General features: G+C 51.4%; 1 protein-coding gene across 1 annotated transcript in view; it reads right to left on the bottom strand.

The window, feature by feature from the left end:
* EZR (ezrin) overlaps positions 1-13,261 on the bottom strand; it is a 45,030-nt gene that overhangs the window by 10,225 nt on the left and 21,544 nt on the right. Inside the window, exons 3-7 of the mRNA XM_043888067.1 lie at positions 10,720-10,803; positions 8,579-8,674; positions 7,479-7,753; positions 6,866-6,949; positions 5,857-6,003 (exon numbers count right to left, since the gene is read on the bottom strand). Coding sequence (XP_043744002.1) covers positions 5,857-6,003; positions 6,866-6,949; positions 7,479-7,753; positions 8,579-8,674; positions 10,720-10,803 — 686 coding nt within the window. The remainder of the gene's footprint in view (positions 1-5,856; positions 6,004-6,865; positions 6,950-7,478; positions 7,754-8,578; positions 8,675-10,719; positions 10,804-13,261) is intronic.

The raw sequence follows: 13,261 nt of genomic DNA on the forward strand, positions 1-13,261 counted from the left end.
CCTCATATAACAATTTAGAGTCTCCATAAACATGACTGTAGGGACAAAGATGAGGACTAAACGCGAAATTTCTGACTCACTCCTGAGTTAAAGAACCTCCTTTAATTCTTGACCATAATTGTAAGCCAACAGAGGTTTTTCTTTCTTTTTTTCTTTCTTTTTTGAGTTTACTTACAGGACACAAACAGAAAAAGACCCACAGAGAAGATTTCTAAAGGGTTTGTAAGTCTGTTTTGTGCATGTGCTCAGTTATGTCCGACTCTTTGTGACCCCATGGACTGTAGCTCCTCTATCCATGGGATTATCCTGGAAAGAATACTGGAGTGGGTTGCCATGTCCTCCTCCAGGGGATCTTTCCATCCCAGGGATCGAACCTGCATCTGTTATGTCTCCTACATTGGCAGGCAGATTCTTTACCATTGCGCCACCTGGGAAGCCCAAGTCTGTCCTTACTTAGGCATAAAAAAAATTTTAAGTATAATTCGAGAATAACAGGGAACCAGAGCTCTTTGGAGTAACAGCCAGTTCCAGGACTGGAGCAGAATCTGGGACATCTGGAGGTGCTGGAAAGGAAGAAGTGACTTGAAAATCTGGGGTCAGAGGAGGGCATAGGAGCCAACTCAAAGGAGCTCCAAAAAGCAAATCTCAAACAATCTGAGCAACAAAGTAACTGTTTAGGTTATGATCCGTTGACGAAGACACATACCCATGAGTCCGTATTAATATCAGTAACTAAACAATAAATGGGAGAGGAGAAAGTGGCTCCTTTTAGAATTCCATTAATATCTGTAAACAAAATGATTATTAAAAAAAATTCACTTCTCATACCACAGTAATAACTGTTTTATCCAAGTCTCAACAATGGGTGTAGAATTAATAGCTACAAGTATAATGAATAGGATATTCACTAGACTCTCCCCTAAATATACTTATCAATCTCAAAAAGGAGGAGAGTAACTTTGCAGGAAGCCAGGCAGATGTCACCCTGACCTGAGATTCAAGTCAACACCAGAAGCAGGATATTCCGACATCACATGCCACATGGAAGGGCACGGCAGCACTTTTGTAGGACTTTTGCCTAAAGTGCACACCTCAGATCTTATCATGGGAAAGGATCAGATCCAAGGTGAGGGATTTTCTAAAGAGTCAATGTCAATTCTTCACAGGGGTCAAGGCTGTGACAGACAGACTGTGGGACTGTCCCAGATGGAAGGAGACTGGGGGGGTGGGGGTGGCGGGAAGGTTAAGGCTGGCAACTGAATGTAGGTGGGATTCCAGGCAGATCCTGGGCAGGAAAGGAACATGAGTGGGAAATCATGGGAAGACCGTCCATAGACTGTTAAAAGCATCGGGTATCAGGGTGAACATACTGTGATACCTGGACCCTGTTCTACGTGAGATGCTAACATGTGGGAAGAAGCACATGTGGTAAAGAATCCACTTGCCAAGGCAGGAGGTGCGCATTCAACTGCTGGGAAGGGAAGATCCCCCGGAGAAGGAAATGGCAACCCACTCTGGGAAATCCCATGGAGAGAGGAGCCTGGGGGCTACAGTCCATGGGGCACAAAGAGTCGGACACGACCGAGCAACTGAACATCTGGGGAAGGGCATGTGGGAATTCTTTGCACTTACTATTTTTGGAAACTTTCTGAAGTCTGAAATGGTTTCAAAATGAAAAAATGGTTAAGAAAATTTAAATTTGAGACTTCCCTGGCAATTCAGTGGTTAAAGACTCTGAGCTTCCAATGCCTGGGGTGCAGGTTCGATCCCTGGTTGGGGAACAGATCCCACGTGTGTGCAATACGGTAAAAAAAAAAAAAAAAAAATTTAATTCAAAACCCGCAGCAGACAGTGATGACGACGTTCCACACCGTGACAGGAGTTAGCAGGCATGTGTGTGTCTAATATTAGCAGATGAACACTCAAGAACTGTGAATTTCGTTTAAATTTTTACATTAAAAAAAACACAAACACACACAAAAACAAACAAAAAAACATACTACTACTCAGTCACTTAAGTTGTGTCTGACTATGACCCCAGGGACTATAGCCAACCGGGCCCCTCTGTCCATGAAATTCTCCAGGCAAGAATACTGGAGTGGGTTGCCATTTCCTCCTCCAGAGGATCTTCCCGACTCAGGGATTGAATCCGAGTCTCCTGCACTGGCAGGCAGCCTCTTTATCACCAAGTCGCCTGGGAAGCCACAAAACAGACTGAGCTCTAGTAAATAATAGGCATTTTGGGGCGAGGATACAGATGCCTGCAGAGGTGTCCAGAGGAGGGTGTGGGGACAGAGGGCAATGACATGTGGACGGGGGGAGGCATCACAAAGCAAGGGGTTAAATGCCAGCGGTGGAACCTCGGTTGTAGGCACACGGGATTCACTGTAAAATGCTTCGTGTGTTGCAGTTTTTTTGTTGTTGCAGTTTTTTTTTTTTTTTTGAAAATTTTCATTGGAATGAGTTTAGAAAGGTCTGGTGGGAGCACGGGCTGGAGATCAAATTGGGCCTCAGAGAAAGGGAAGAGCAGGCAGAACCGCCGAGTCACCTCCCCGAGTGGGGATGAGCCCTAAAGGTCTGCCCACACCTCTATGTGGAGGAAAAGTCGGTTAACCCGGCCCTGCCCTCCCCTATCAGGAGGGACCAACCCTCTCTGCGGGGCCGGAGCATCGGAAAACTCCCTGCACCCAGTCTCTGCCGCCTGCTCCCCCACACTGAACAGCCACCAAGGTGCCCCCCACCACGTGTCCAAACTCCCTTCTCGGCCAGTCTGAGCCGGACTTTTAAACCTCTTCCAAGAGGTGCTCTAACTCTTTCCGGAGGAGTCCTCGTGGAAACAGACTTGTGTCAGAAACCCAGCTATTCAAAACATAAAATCTGTTTGTGTTCAAGCTGGGGTACCAAAGACAGAAAGGAGAGGACTGTCTGACAACTGCGACCCTGATATACCTGTGAATCCACAAAACTCACCAATCATAAAATCCCTTTTGACTCTCCTTGGAGATGCAGGTAAGCCACCGACGATAAATGAGGCGCAAAGATGTAACACCAGTGCCCCTCCCCACCGAAGAGAAACCTGCCTGGGAGCAAGATTTTTAGAAACTGGAAAGAATCCTGTATTTTTAAATGGGTAAAACATCATTTCTAATGCTCATCAACAGAAATGGAAATCAGAATGTGTGATTACAAGCCTGGGTGAACAACGTAAGGGGAGAGACACTGGCCTTCATCTCGCCCCATCCTCTCCTGCTGCAGCCCCAGCCAGCACACAGAGGCCCAGAGGAGTGAGCTCTGGGAGGGATGAGGCTGGGGAAAGAGGGCTTCCAAAAGGCCCAAGAGCTTGCAGCAGATCAGGCTACTCTGATCTTCTGGTTTTGTTTTTGGCCAGACTAGGCCGGGCAGTTGTCACACGGCTAATCTCAACCCACCCTGCCCCAGGCTGACGCAGGCGTCCGCGGCCGAAGTCCACGCTCTCCCCACGCCCTCTCCTCTCTGGATCAAGGGTTTACAGAAAGACAAGTGCTTCCTGCCCTACGCACTCCCACTTGACTGTTACATACATGATGGAAAAGGGACCCCAAGAAATATCCCCCATCCCAGCATGTTTAATACTAAAAAGGATAAGCTTTTCAATAAGGACACATGCTTACTGCAGGGCTTCCCTGGTGGTTCAGCACTAAAGAATCTGCCTGCAATTTAGGAGCCACAGGAGATGCGGGTTGGACCCCTGGGTCAGGAAGATCCCCTGGAGGAGGAAATGGCAACCCACTCCAGTATTCCTGCCTGGAAAATCCCATGGACAGAGGAGACTGGAGGGCTACAGTCCATGAGGTTGCAAAGAATCGGACACAACTGAAGCAACTTAGCACTGATACATCTACAAGGTGTATCAGGTCTACATCACCTAACACGCACTGGACATAGCAGATTTCTCCCTTGAGCAGTGCTCCAGGTCCTCATGGTCCTCCACCGTCAGCTCCTCGGCTGAGGGTCACCTTTAACACAACTTTACCACAGCTAAGCGCTGTGACCGCATTCCTCAGACCCAGCCACAATCTCCTGCTCATCCGAGGAAGGGACTTGTCAGTATTTGCTTCAAAGGAGCACAGCTCTGACTACAGAAGAACTACGTGACCTGCCCGCAGAAGCAAGGGGGAGCAAGGCATGCCCCACGCCCCCTGGGGTCTTCTTCGGGGAGAAGACCCTTTGAGAGGCCGCTGGTTTCACAGCTCAGCTGAGGGGTGGGTGGGAGCCGGAGGGGAGGAGGCAGGGCTGGGGGAGCCAAGCGGCTCACTCAGGTTTCTCCTCGGAGCAAACGGGCATTTACGTGGGTGGGCAGGTGTGGTGATGAGCTGACAGCAGCAAGTTTTTGCCCCTGGCGGTGTCCCGCAGCTTGAAAAACCTGTTGGGACAGCCCTGGCCGTGGCTATGATACAAGATCTGCTCATGCAGGAGCAGAGTTCGGAGGCAGAGGCAGTTTCCCACGCATGTTCCCATGAGGCAGTGCTCCCCGAGGACTGGTCCCGAGACCCTGACTCATCCAGGCTGGTCACGCCTAGGTCCAGCGGAAGGAGCGCACCAAGAGTCCTCAGGGACCCACTTCTGGGTCCTCAGACGAGGCCCCGCGAGCCTCCACTAAGCGAGCCACGTCCCAAGTGTAACGAGAGTCGTCTGACTGGCACCACGCCTTCCGGTGGGTGGATAAAGGCGCTCCTCCAACCACTCCGGTGCTCGGCCCAGGGGCCGGGAATGTCCGACACAGACCCCACCCCTCAGGAGAAAGGGTTCTGCACCCTGGGTTCCGGCAAGCACGCTGGGATTACAGCGGATTCTACAGATGATATTGGGCTTCCCTGGCAGCTCAGTGGTAAAGAACCGGCCTGCTCATACAGGAGACACAGGTTCGATCCCTGGGTTGGGAAGATCCCCTGGAGGAGGAAAGGGCAGCCCACTCCAGTATTCTTGCCTGGAGAATCCCATGGACAGAGGAGCCTGATGGGCTACAGTCTAAGGGGTGGCAAAGAGTTGGATACACTAAGTGAGCCAACAATACTACATAAGGTATCGTTTGTCAAAAGCAGTGCTGGTTTGCTCCTGATCGTGGGGGCTGGGGGGCAGCCTACCTGGGGCACGGGGGAGCAGAGACCACTAAGTTGAGAGCAGGTGAGACGGGGGAGCTACCACTCCAAGACCAAGGAGCAGGGACCTGCCGTGGAAAACGCGCCCTCGCTCACTGAGAATGATCTTTCTCTGTGAATCCAGCTCCTTGGCAGAAAAAAGACGTCTGTGCAGAGTTTGTAACCACAAGGATGGGCAAAGGAAGTCAAGGGGGGGTGGGCCGGCCCTGCATCGCACAAGAGCCCAGAGGATTTAGCTAAATTGTCTGTACATAGAGGCTATTGTTTACAGAATCTTAAGGTCTCGGCAGGATCACAAATATTCTTGGCTGGATTAGCACAAACCTCAAACTGCCCAGCGCTGCCAGCTGGTAGCCGTGGGCGCCCTCAGAGGAGGGGGCGGGGTACCCTCTTGCAGCTCTGTTCTGCTGTTCTTTCACAAGCTCCAGGGCCTGTGAGGTCATGGACCCTGGTGGTCGCCCTGCTGGGCCCCTCCGCACATGCTACATGGGCTGATACACAGGCTGAGAGAGAAATAACAGGGGAAAGAACACGCGCCTCTGAACCAGCCTCCCACACAGCCACGTCACAGCTGCGAAGCCCGCAAGCGTCAGACGCTGGGCCGATCAGTCGCCAGGTAAATACTCTGAAAGTAACCCATGTGCGTATTTGCCTCTTACTCCATTGTTTCCAGGCCCGATTACCCCACCAACAAAAGATGATATAAAGTTTGACTCACTTATCATCTTTCTCATAGATATTTAGTCCAAGGGCATCAACGCCGAGCCAAAGGTCTGTTCCTTTCTTATTTTTTATCTCAAAATAGTTGATCCCGTACATTTCCAGGTCCTGGGCGATCTTCAGGTATTCCAGCATGGCACTGTCTCTATGTGGGGAGAGCAGACATGGGCTTGAGTGTGAATCGCGTGCAACAGTTACACCAGGCCTCCACCACGGTCCCTCTGCCAGCCCGAGACTCGAGCGGGCCCCCAGCCATCCTGGACACTGACTGCTGATGTCCTTCACATGTTAGGAAGGAAAGGACCGAACTGGCTCACGCGAACCAGCAGAGAACTCTGGACGCAGAGGGCTTCCCTGTAAACCTCGTCGCTGGGCATGACCTTGTCTCCCGGCAGCCCACATGATGCCTCAGGGAGCCCCAGGAGCTTGCCTCCCCTCTGCCCTCCCCGATCCACCTCACTAGGAGCACAGAAGATGCTCGGGTCAGAGACGGAAGGCCAAGGACACACAGTCTCTGAGGCCCAAACTGCCCGTGAACTGCTGTGGCCAGGACATCATCAGAACTGCTGCCAGTGTCGGAGAGGAGGACAACAGGACAGACCTCCCACCCGCCCCTCTGGTGCTTCTTTAATAGCAAGTGTTTCTCTCGGGATCTTTTTCAACATTGACACCGTTTTAAAGACAACCACCTTATGGACAATGAATGAAACAGCATGCCTGATGGCTTGTGAACAACACTCTGGCCCCCAGGATAAAATTGAAGCATTTCAGACACAAGTTTTTCTTTCCTCCAAAACAAGGAGAAGGCCTGAGGGTGTGAAGTTATAACCTGAACCACTTCTGGCTCCGGGGGGGGGGTGGGGAAGAACACCTGGCTTTAAGAAGAAACCTCACTGGCAGCTCGTTACACCTTTCCTGCCAGGCACTGGCCACCAGCGGCTCCCAACGGGTCACCAAGCCGCCTGAAGGACCCTACCCGGGAAGGCAGAGCCCAGCCCAGCACTCACTTGAGCATCCCGCGGTGCTCGGCGTGCCACACCTGGATCCGGTCCTCCCACTGGTCCCTGGTGAGCTTGTGCTGGTCCATGACTCTGGGTGGCAAAGGAAGAGGGCGCAGGGCCATCAATCACCCCAAAGGCTGGGAGAGGCGAGTGACCAGCCCGGCCTCACCCAAACCATGACTTTTATTTCCCCCCAAAGAAAACCATCTATTTCCTAATATGCACCATTTCTGACAGTTAACAGAATTGAACAATTAAGAACCTGGAACAAGAGGAGCCTCGTCTTCCTGGAAAAATTTTATAAAGGTATTTTATTCTAAGCAGCCTCTTCTTCCAAAAGGGGTCAATTATGTGACCACTAGTAAATGAAAGACAGATTTAACAGGGGCCAACTTATCATCCACCAGGGAGAGCCAAGAAGCCGTGTGAAGACGGCCCGCCCTGCTGAGTGTCTCTACTGCAGGCCCCTTTCGGGGGGATCGGGGCCCGGGGGAGCGGGGGGAGCGCTGCACTGCAGCGGGGGCTGTTGACAGAGTCTGGGCCTTGCAGAGAACCCACCCCCCACCAGCCCTGCTTCCCGACCCTCCTAACCCGCCGCCCCCGAGGCCCGCCAGCTCACCTCTGCGGGATGAGCCGCTCGGAGCCGAGGTAGCCGGCCTTGTGCAGCTCCTTGTTGTAGTCGCCGAACTTGGCCTGCACGGCGTAGGAGCCCAGGAGCACAGCGGTCTCGGGCGGGCAGTAGATCTCGTCGCTGAGGATGCCCTCCTTCACTTGCAGGAAGAAGAGCTTCTGTGTGATGTCCTGGATGAGCTCCTCAGCCACGTCCTCGGGGTAGAACTTGGCCCGGAACTTGAACTGCAGCGGGCTCTCCTTCCTGACCTCTTGGGCGGACACCTGGGTGGGCAGAAGCCAGACCCTCATTGCAAAGTCCACCCACAGACAGAGACCCGCCAGCCCGGCACAAGCTGAACCACTGGCTCAAAGGGTCCAGCAGGCCAGTGTTCAGAAGGTAATGATGACTCTGAAAGTCACCTCTTCAGCATGGAAGACAGAAGGCAGGTGAGAGTCCTGTGACACCCTCACCAGAGCCCCAGCCCTGGTTTTCTGGGCGGCGATGCTGTAGCTCCAGGGGCCTGCCCAAGTGACCCGTGAATCCAGCCTCTGTCCACAGGGCCAGGCCAGCCCAGGACCAGGCTCTCAGGAACTCTTCACGCCCTCCCCCCGCTCCTGCATGCCTCCAACTGCCCTCCGGTTGTACACTAATGCGGGAGGAAAGGAAAGCAGGACTTGGAGAAAAGGGAGAAACCACCTGGAGAAAAGACACTTAACTTAATGTGTTTCTTTGTAATTGTTAATGGAATTATCCAGACTCTAGAGTTGGAAGGAACTCTATCACAGGCCCAAACAAAGCAGTAACAAGACTTACAAAACACTGGATGATTCATGGTTTTTAAGATTAACAGTCTCATTGAGGAGAAAAAAACAACAAAACTAAGGTCAACTAAAACCTAAGTGATCCTGCATCACGTACTCCCCTAAGGAGAAAGGCCAGGATCTAATTTCCAGCCACTATCCCCGTTTACCTGAAACCAGCAACCTTTCTGTCTATAAAAACTTTTACACAAATAGAAAGGAACAAAAAACAAAAGACAGAGTTTCAATGTCAACAGAGTAGACCAAACCCAATTAATAGCCTGTAAATAGTTAACTCTGACTTACCTTTTTATCAAGTTTCAACCACGTAGGAAATCCTTTGTTATCCACATACTGGAGGCCAAAGTACCACACTTCCCTAAGGCCGATGGTCTTAACCACCTGTAGGAAAGGGACAGGGGGGTTGGAACTGTCATGAGCAGCTCTCTGGAGGGGCACTGGCCCCAGGGACGCCCGCCATGTGGTGCAGCAGACCAGCCCTGAGAGCGAGGCGCCAGCTTTGTCACAGCGGGCAGCCTCCCCTACGCTGCCTGTTACCAACAGACACCAACCATTCAGTTCTTTTAGGCCATGTGGCGTCTGAGCTCCTAGTTCCCTGACCAGGAGTCGAACCTGGGCCCACAGCAGTGAAAGTCCCGAGTCCCAACCACTGGACCGCCAGGGGAAGTCCTTGAACTACTTGCTTTTAATGCACATTTCAGCAGTGTTAGGGATAACAAAGCTTATGATGTCACCCTTACTGCTCTGGCCCCCATCAGAGTTTCCTCAGTAAAGACAGCCAAATGGGCTGCAGGGGGCACACAGACGGGCGTCAACCCAGGGTCACCGGCAAAGGTGTGTGTGCTGCAGGTGTGGGGTGCCCACGGGCAGAGGCGGCAAGCTTCCAGGGACGAGGGGGTGCTCAGCTTCACACACGCCAAGGGGTGACTCTAACCACCCCCAGAAACGTGAAATTCTGATACAGGAAGGGAGAATTCAGTCCTAGGTCATAGGGAGAGTTTCTGTTTTAAATTCTCTCTAGTACTAGGGGAACAAGTCTCCTGTGGTTGGTTACAGAGAGTCCCACACTGATTATTTCTGTCTTGAAAGCAACCTGTGTCAAAAAGCAACTTGCTGTGGACACTTGTTAAATATCATCAAAACCGGGTCCTAGGATTTTGCTGTATAAATTCTATGACAGAAAATGTTAAGCCTTGAAAAAAACAGGTTACCATTGTTCAAACGCATGACTTCTATCAAACTTGAAAGAGGACTGTACACACGGGAAGTGACAAATTTGGTATCAATACGGAAGTCTGCCCTGAGCCTGCTTCCTCACCAGCTTTGGCAGGAGGGGGTGGATGTTTGCTGGAGGCAAGCCTCAGGTGAAGCCAAAGGTCTGGTTTCTATGGTAGCAAGTGCGGAGGAGGTGGGTTCCCAGACCACGTTTTGTGCATCCCTCCCCCCCGCCCCCCCGCCCTGCTAGTTTCTCACTCCCCTTACGCCAAACCTCCCTCCACCTCAATGTCTGGATTCGAAACCTGCCCCGTCTTCCTCTCTGAGCGGCTTCAAGGCCGCCAGAGAAAGCTCCACATGGCCCAGCCATCCCCGCTCCCCTCCAGTCCTTCCGCTCCATCCACCAACTGCAGCCTCGGCCTGGGTCTGACCCGCGGGAAGCCACATCCTATCCACTCAGCGGCCTGGCCCTGCGCCTGGCGGAGCCCCTGGGAGGACCTGCTCACTGGCTTGGGGAAATTCGGGGACGAAGAAAGGGAGACCCCACCAGACCCGTGTGAGTCACTCTAACTTCTACATTCGCCAAAACTCCGCTCCACTTTCCAGGTCGGTGCTGAGGTGCAAAGCAGCGCCTGGCCACCGGCAGGGCCTCTCGGGAAGGCCGCCAAGGGAGCAGGTGGCTGGGAATGCACACCCAACCCAGCCCTGTCGCCCTACTGGGCTCTCAGTCCCAGCGCAGAATCTATGGAGCCCGGAAAATCTCACTCTGCCCAAAGCTCGGAACTGTTCTGTGGAAGAACTCTCATGGCCCTCACGGTGGTTCGCTGCTCTTATTGAAAGGGAGGGGCGCGTGCTGGCACCCGAGGGGCTCGGGATGCTGCAGCTGCAGGGAGGCCGGGGAGATGCCAGCCTGCCTCCTCGTCGCGCCCTGCACCAGATGGCAGGAAACAGCCAGGGGGACTGCAGAGACCCCGCGGGAGAGGCGGCAGGCGGGGCTCTCAGGTGAGGCCCCGGCTCAGGAAGACTGCATGGGGTCCCTTCTCCTCGGGGGCTGTGGACAGGGAGCACCCCTGGGGAGCCCGGGCCCCGCTGGCAGTCAGCTCTACCAAGAGGAGTAAGCTGGGGATGGAGGTAATGACTGTGCTCAGCAAACAAAGGGATTCAGATGCTCTTTTCTAACTCGAAACCCTCTTAAGTGCGCAGAGACCAACCTGATCAAAAAGCTGCTTTCCTGTGGTGTTTGGCTGGATGGCGAACTCCAGCTCCGCATCCATGGTGGTCACTCGGACGTTGATCTGGGGGAAAAAAAAAACACATCACGCTTAACCGGGTGTCCTTGTAGACGTCTCCCAAGTCTTCCACCGAAACCCAAAGGTCCCGAGCAACGCGGCCAGAGTGTTCCTCCTCCACACCCAAACTCATGTCTGTCACCACACACACCCACCCAGCCTCCACATCTGAGCTCACGTCTGTCACCACACACACACACACACACACCCAGCTCTGCACATGCACACACCTTGGATTCAAATGTGTGTCCTCGTGGCTTTAAAAAAAAACACACTGACACTTAGGTCTAAGCTGTTTTTCTACAAAGATACTTTGATGACTGTTAACACGCTTTGCACACACCATCTCACATTCTGACCCCTACGACAGGTCCGTGAGGCCCCCGGGCACCCACGCCAAGTCTGCAAGTGATAGGAGGAGAGAAGGCTCTGTACAACTTCAGAGACCTCCTAACAGTGGAGGGAGATGGGTAAACGGCTGCAGACGCACCCAGGAGGACAGAGTGCTGTGTAGGAATCCAAAAGGATAATTATGAAGGCAGGAAAAACACGGAAGCATTACTAGGACAGGAAGAGTGATGGGAAGGCTGGAAAAAATGTCATCGAAAGCTGCCTTATTGTTGGTGGTTTAAAAACATTTACTTACAGGTAATTTTCAAATCTATCACCTGAAAAAATCCAGAACTCGCTAGCATATAAAAAACATACAAATCTAGCTACTTTATATCACGATCCCAGAGGAAAATATCACAGCAACTATGGTGCTTAAGAAATGTCTGCTTCTCATCATTTTTCAAGTGAAATACATAAACAGAAGATAGACATAGATTCCAAATTCGTCCCACTCAGATGGAAATGTAATGAGGACACATTAACTGTTATTATTTAGCCTCCTGATATAAGTTCCGAACGTGTGTCATGCCCTGGCTGGATACATAGACTCTAAGTCATAAAGACTAATTTTTTTTCACATCGTTTTTTTCCCTAACATTCCAAACTGTGACGATGGACACATACATCCAGTCTGTCTGAAAGGTTCTCTACCTGATATAACACAGAAGGGAGGCACAATGCCTCAGATTTTAGTAAGTTTCCTCCCAATCTCAAGTCTACAAATTCAAGAAATGAAGTTTACTGAGAAGCTAGACTAGGCACATTTTAGAGTCTTCAAGTTTATTAAAATATAAAGCCTAAGTTTCTTCCTTTTCCTTATAGCGATATTTTAAATAAATCATGAAATGGCTGTTATGAAGCACAAAATAATGTAAGTCTGTCTCTCAATTATGGTTCCAAGGGCATGTATGAGAGATGTGAAAAAGCAGCCCCAAACTCTAACATTCTGGAACAAACGCAGCTCCAGGTTACACTCATAAGCCTACAACGAATGCCACACTCGTGACTACAGTGGGGAGATGGGGGCTGACCAATGCTGGACCTCAAACAGGCTTTTCTTTCTCTATTATTTACTGACTCAGAAACTGGACGACCAGACAACGTGGGCCCAAAGCTGGTTGCTGCTAAGTCGCTTCTGTCATGTCCAACTCTGTGCGACCCCATAGACAGCAGCCCACCAGGCTCCCCCGTCCCTGGGATTCTCCAGGCAAGAATACTGGAGTGGGTTGCCATTTCCCTCTCTAATGCGCTCCTCCGTCCATGGGATTTTCCAGGCAAGAGTACTGGAGTGGGGTGCCATTGCCTTCTACCTGGTTGAGACAAATACAAAAGACCAGAGGCTCACACTTTAGACTCTTAACTTCTAAACCTTGATCACCTCTAAGAGGGAAAATGTCACCTCCTGAGATCAATGCTAATAATTAACATAAGAAAGTGATCACACCATTTTTAACCATTTTGCAAACTTATTAACAGGAATTTAGGGGAAAAAAAAACAAACTATTTTAAGGTTCTGAGCAGGTTCACATTTGACTCAAAGTTCACACAACTCTTTGAAAAAGCAATAATTCACAAAATGAATACTAAGGTTAGCTGTAACAAGCCAGTGGTACATATAAAATGAACTTCTTAAAAATTAAGTGTTATCAGGAGGGTCTGTGCAACCTGCAAAAACTGCCCCTTTTGTCACAGAGACTTAAAATCACCCTCAGCAGCTCCAGTGAGACATTGTGCCAAGTGTCACCTGGCCTGGTCTTTCCAGGAACTTCCCCAAGCCCGGCAGGCTGGCGATCCTGCAGTCTGGTGCAGGACCTGGATCACAGCCGGCGAGCCGGAGAGGCTCTTCTGATTACGGGCCTGGCCGGCCCGGCCGCAGGAGGCAGGCGTCTCCCCAACAGCCCGTCAGAAGGAGCAACTAACTGGCCCCAGTTCAAATTCGGGGAGGCACCAACATTTTCAGACAACCCCCAAAAGTACAAAGTCAAGGTAACTGTGATCAGAATATGCGTGTTTCAATAACTGCACACAGTCAACCATCTTGAGGCCAAGGTCGAGACGGGAGAACTCACGA

This window comes from Cervus elaphus, chromosome 26 (assembly GCF_910594005.1).
Source record: "Cervus elaphus chromosome 26, mCerEla1.1, whole genome shotgun sequence".
In the NCBI taxonomy this organism is placed as follows: Eukaryota; Metazoa; Chordata; class Mammalia; order Artiodactyla; family Cervidae; genus Cervus; species Cervus elaphus.